Here is a 6,327-nt window from a genome sequence, read left to right as displayed (position 1 = left end):
GGAAGATGGATGCCACTCAAATAATCCATCCTTGTGAATTGATATTACAAAATATAATTTGATGGTATAGAAGTTGAGAGAGAGGGTATAAATAAATGGAAAAAAAAAAGAAGGAAAGACGACAAATATCAATTTATGTGAATAAATTTTGAAGATTTTATCAATTTAAATCTTCAATTATATTTTTATTTGAATAAACATATAATGTGGGAGTTGTAATTTTATTAAGTAAAGGGTGGAAATATGTTAAATAAAGATTATAGAAATGTACAGACGTATGGGAATTAAAATATAAATGGAAAAGAAAAGAAAGGAAAGAAAAGAAATAAAAATAAGAAGATGGGGAGTGAATGTCCCACTTTGTTTGGAGTGACGTTTAGGTATTTCAATTTTAACAGTCTCACTTTGTTTGCTGATCCTACACGTGGTCTCTTCTCCAACAATTTTTAAATTTGACCTTTTTGCCCTTCCCTTTTTCCCGTATATATACTCTCCCTCTCCTCTTCCCTTTTCCCTCATCAACACTCTCTCTCTAACTCCATTTCTTTCTTTCTTTTATACAAACAAACAAACAAACAAACAAACCCCTTCAACCCTTTTCTCAATTTCTTCATTTCAATTCCTTTCTATTATGGCTTCTTCTTCTTCTTCTTCTTCTTCACTCCTCAAATCTCCTCTTTCCTCTCCAATGCTGCAAAATCTCTCTCTAAATTCAAATTATGGCAGAAACAGAGTTGCTCCCACCTGTTCTCTCCATACACCTTCTATTATTCAAATTCCTAAGCATTCCCACACTGCATTTCCATCTCCACTTAAGACTACGGTTCCGCCTTCCCCTCCCTCCCTGTCCTCCCCCTCCCACGACTGGAATTTCTTGCAACGGGCTGCTGCTATCGCGCTTGATGCCGTTGAGAATGCTCTGGTTTCTGCAGAGAGGAAGCATTCCTTGCCCAAGACGGCGGACCCTGCTGTTCAAATTGCTGGGAATTTCGCTCCCGTGCCCGAGCAGCCGGTTCGGAAGGGCTTGCCCGTCACTGGCAAAGTTCCTGACTCTATCCGAGGGGTTTATGTGCGAAACGGGGCGAACCCACTTCACGAACCGGTGTCCGGTCATCACTTGTTTGACGGCGATGGGATGGTTCATGCTGTGGAATTCTCTGACGGCGGTGCCGTTAGTTACGCTTGCCGCTTCACGGAGACTCAACGCCTGGTTCAGGAGCGAGCTTATGGCCGCCCGGTTTTCCCTAAGGCAATCGGCGAACTTCATGGCCACTCTGGGATTGCTCGGCTCATGCTTTTCTATGCCAGAGGATTATTTGGCCTTGTCGATCATAACCATGGAATCGGAGTCGCTAACGCCGGTCTGGTCTTTTTCAACGGACGGCTTCTTGCCATGTCCGAAGACGATTTGCCTTACCAAATCACAGTCACTCCGGCGGGTGATTTGAAAACCGTCGGCCGATTTGATTTCCATGGCCAACTGACATCCACAATGATAGCCCACCCGAAACTCGACCCTGTTTCTGGGGAGATGTTTGCTTTAAGCTACGATGTAATCCAAAAGCCATATTTGAAATACTTCAAATTCTCGCCGGAGGGGGAGAAATCACCGGACGTCGAAATTCCCTTGCCTCAGCCAACGATGATGCACGATTTCGCAATTACAGAGAAATTCGTCGTAATTCCCGACCAGCAGGTGGTTTTCAAGTTGCCGGAGATGATCCGCGGCGGGTCTCCAGTGGTCTACGACAAAGAAAAAATCTCCCGATTCGGAATTTTGGACAAAAATGCCACAGATGCCAACGCCATTAAATGGATTGAAGCTCCTGATTGCTTCTGTTTCCATCTCTGGAACGCTTGGGAAGAACCGGAAACTAACGAAATCGTCGTAATTGGGTCGTGCATGACGCCACCGGACTCCATTTTCAACGAATGCGAAGAGAATTTGAAATCCGTTTTGTCGGAAATTCGTTTGAATCTCTCCACCGGAAAATCGACCCGTCGGCCAATCATCGCCGAAACAGAGCAAGTGAACTTAGAGGCCGGAATGGTGAACCGAAATCGGCTTGGAAGAAAAACCCAGTTCGCTTATCTTGCTCTAGCAGAGCCATGGCCAAAAGTTTCTGGTTTTGCGAAGGTCGATCTCTTCACCGGAGAAATCAGAAAGTATCTGTATGGCGATCAGAGGTACGGCGGCGAGCCTCTGTTTCTACCTAGAGAAGGGGCAGAAGCAGAAGACGACGGCCACATCTTGGCTTTTGTTCACGACGAGAAGGAATGGAAATCGGAGCTTCAGATCGTTAACGCTATGACTTTGGAGCTTGAAGCAACTGTGAAGCTTCCTTCTCGAGTTCCTTATGGCTTCCATGGAACTTTCATAAGCTCCAAGGATTTGCAGAAGCAGATACGGTAAAAAGACGAGGTAAATTATAATAACATAAGGTAAAAAAAATACAGAAAAAAATAGGAGATTTTTACCTGTGGGATGAGTGTGTTTTTACGTCCCCGGAATCTCCTCTGCTTTTCTCTGTTCGGTAGGAAAAGAAGTTGTGGGGGGTGTAAAGTATAATTACAGACTTTGTTGGGGTGATAATGTAAGTAGGATTGAAAGTGAGGGGTTTTGAGAAACCAAGCTTGAAGCTTTTGGGTTTAGGGTAGGAATGAAGCTCAGCTGGTTTCTGTTTATTCTTTCACTCTTTTGTGAATTATTGATTTTTATAAAGTAAATATTATATACTTTAATTTCAATTACTATAAATGATGTACCATGTTTGTTCTCTCTATTTATCAATACGGAATTTAAATTTCGTACTTAAAAAAAAGAAGAAAGGAGTGCATGCTAGAACGATTCACTTTAATCTTTCTCTTTCTTTACTATAAAAATATTTTAATAATATCTTGATTTTAATTTAGAAAATACATTTTTAATGGATCAGTGTCTATTGGAGATAATATTGAACATATATAAATTCACGCTTTGAAAATGAAGGAACATTATTGATTAAAATATATAGTATCAATCCATATACTTCTGACTCTGACAAATAACATTTGCATGAAATGTAAACATAGGTTTTTGAAAAATGTTATTAAAAAAGAATAAAATGTGATTAATTCAGTATCAAGAGTCAAGACTCAGCCAAAAAGATTAAAAAAAAAAAAAAAGCTCATCCATTACTAATGAAACAATTAAATGGTTTAATGCTCTTGTTAAAGGAAAAAGAGAAGGAAAGTTTTGTGCTCATAGTTTTTTCTCATAATATTTTTTTTTGGTCGTAATATTTTCTGTATTTTTTATGACACGCTAAATAGTTGTTAAACTCAAAAATTAAAAAAAAATAAAAAAAATAAAATCTAATTTCATGTTAATATATTTTGCATTTATACATGACTAAGTGCATATGATTAATGGACGTTGCATATGTATTCTAAAATTGTTTGAACATAATTATAGATGATAACATTTGAAAAAAAAGTAAGGGAATTGAACTTAAGATGAAACGAGGCCTAAAAATCACGTGACGATGGTAAGGTAACGTATTCCTTTCAAGATTATATAAACCTAATTTGTTGTTTCCAAAGCACACCTTGCCCTTCCAAAGGACTCTCATTGTCATCCTTAATCCTTCATTAGATCACACAATAAACATAATATGTTATTGGCTTCTGATGAAAATATAGACATTTTTTTCAAATGATTTTGGTTTTGCATGTTTCAAATCCCCCTTTGTCCAAACCTAAACCTCAATGTAACCAATATTATTTTGTTGTCGTAAATACAGACTCCATTTTAAAACAGTGACAAAACCACGAGGTTGCAAACACAATTCCATCAGTTATTAATCGCAGATGCTAGCCAACCACTGCCACTGCTCCTCCTCCATTCACCTTGCAATTTTGTTCTTTCTTCTTCCTTCTGCGTCAATAATGTCTTTTAATATTATTGTCATTTTTATAAACTATTTATATTTTAAATATATTTTTTAATATATCATATTCACTAGATATTTGTACTTTCCAAACCGAGCATAGCTCAATTGACATACAAGTGAATTAGCAACCACAAAATCATGTGCTTCCAATCCCTCTACCCCAAATTCTAATAAATTGCAATACCTTCCTAAATTACTATTTTGAAAACACATAATTAAATTTTAATCTAAATTAAATTTCAATTTTATTTCTAATCAATATATTAAAAGGTATATTAAAACAATAATGTATATAATAATTCAAAAATCAAAAGTTTATATTTATATATTAGGTGTGATTATATGTACAACTTTGACAATGTCTATATCCAATTACATTTCATAATAGAAAAAAAACTAAGTACTTACTTGTATTTTATAAATTTAAAATATAATTTAATTATAAATGTTAATAAAAAAAAAAAAAAATGTAAGTTTACTATGCATTGAAAGTTAGGGACTACATTGAATTTATTTATTTTTTAAGTTCTAAGTAGTACCATTATTGATATGAAATATAATAAACCTTATAAGGATCTCCTTTAAACAGCACAATATAGGACTGTTTATGTGAAAGGAAAAAAAAAAGGTGAATTTTTTGCATGACGGTGCCTTTTTATATGTGTTAGTTTATTTATTTATGTTTTAATGAGAAATATTTTTTTTGATGTAGGGTTAGTCCTTTTAATACAATATAATTAAGAATAGGAATATATTATACAAAAAGAACCCAACTTATGACATTTTCACACAGTCAAGTTGTATAATCAAGAAAATAAGATATCCATAAATTATGCATGCTATTCATGAGTGTTTATTTATGCAATTGCTTCCATATGTTCTTTTCCTATTTCCTTTATTTTAATAAATATTTGATGTTAAATATATTTTTAGTCTTTGAATTTGAAAAAAGAAACATGCATAAATTACTTGAGTTGCTGTTTTAATCTTTTTTTAGTCAATAAGGAAAAGAGTAATCTAACATATACTTTATAAAAATGGTAAAATCTATCCATCTTTCTAACGTGGATCTTCAACATATCTATCATCTATGTTTATTTACTCATTTTTTTGTCTCGTACTCTCTTGGTATATATATATATTCTTCAACAGTAACTAGAATTTAATTACTCTTTTCATTGAGATTACAGGCTTAAATCTTGACCGTGTTAATTGCAGTATAAAATAACAAAAATTCTATATATTATTTTTCTCACTTACATTTTTCTCTCAAGGTTAATTTACAATTATGTATATGTCAAATCAAAAGCATAGTTTAACAAATTTAATAGTGCAACATTCCAAAGATTTTTACCATTTTGTTTAAACTAAGAACAATAACCCAGTCAGGATTCAAACTAAATTACCACGTATGCTAAAATTGAAATTAATAATCATCATTGTTGTTTTTAATTTTAGTGGGAAATCATTATACATTATATTGAAAAGAAAGAAAAATAAGTGGATTACTTTTGAGAGTCATCAATTTCCATCAATAGTTAAAAAAAAAAAAAAAAAAAAGACATGAAGGTGATTGTGACAAGCTCTTATTGGTTTTCTGACAAATTAGATGAATACATTGGATGACCACCTATGATGGTTTAATTAGCAAAGTTTTGAACTATTAAAAACAAAATCTATTAATTGAATCCGTAAAATATTAATTTATATACTTAAACTTTGGGGTTGTATTAATTTAAATATTGAGTTTTTTAGGAGTTGTATCAATTTAATTTCCAGATTAATAATTGACCAATTCAAACCTTGAATTTTTATAAGTATATCAATTTAAACCTGAATTTTCATAAGTGTATTCAAATAAAACATAATAGAGGGTTTAATTTGATACACTTTTGAAAGTTTAGAGTTTTAATTGATACACTAAGAAAGTTTAAGATTTACATTGATATAATCATTAGTTTGAGATTTAAATTGACACATTTAAGAAAGTTTAGGGTTTAAATTGATATAACCTTAAAGTTTAGAGATATAAAAGGTTAGGGACCTTTTTAAATATAAAAAAATATTTATATTTTATAACAAAAATTTTTGAGAGTACAAAATAATTTTGAAACTTTTGTAAAGTGTAAATATTTGGTGGATTTTTTCATTTATAAGAATTTCTCTATATATAACATAAAGGGAATATATTATTTTTTATTTCATGCTCCATTCAATTCATTTAGCCTTTTTCTATAGGATATATGTTTAGTTGTCCAACCAAATTTTAGAATTTAGACCATTTTATTTGGAAATAGAAAAAAGTGTGAATAGATTTTTGTATGTTGTCTAAAATTTTAAAATCTCTTTGTGAATTAAAAGAAATTTAAGCTAATTATTTAATAACATGAAATTA

The 6,327-nt window shown here is 32.6% G+C and overlaps 1 protein-coding gene across 1 annotated transcript; it reads left to right on the top strand.

The window, feature by feature from the left end:
- The first annotated feature begins 509 nt into the window (after positions 1-509).
- LOC120070234 (9-cis-epoxycarotenoid dioxygenase NCED3, chloroplastic) lies at positions 510-2,758 on the top strand. Its single transcript, XM_039022119.1, has one exon. The coding sequence runs from the start codon at positions 632-634 to the stop codon at positions 2,411-2,413; it is 1,782 nt and encodes a 593-aa protein (XP_038878047.1). The 5' UTR covers positions 510-631; the 3' UTR covers positions 2,414-2,758.
- The last annotated feature ends 3,569 nt before the right edge of the window (positions 2,759-6,327 follow it).

Source organism: Benincasa hispida, chromosome 1, assembly GCF_009727055.1.
Source record: "Benincasa hispida cultivar B227 chromosome 1, ASM972705v1, whole genome shotgun sequence".
Taxonomy (NCBI): domain Eukaryota; kingdom Viridiplantae; phylum Streptophyta; class Magnoliopsida; order Cucurbitales; family Cucurbitaceae; genus Benincasa; species Benincasa hispida.
This window is presented reverse-complemented; position numbering and strand designations above follow the sequence as displayed.

Bases quoted from the DNA above. Each gene is read 5' to 3' on its own strand.
- LOC120070234 (XM_039022119.1), top strand. From the start codon at position 632: ATGGCTTCTTCTTCTTCTTCTTCTTCTTCACTCCTCAAATCTCCTCTT.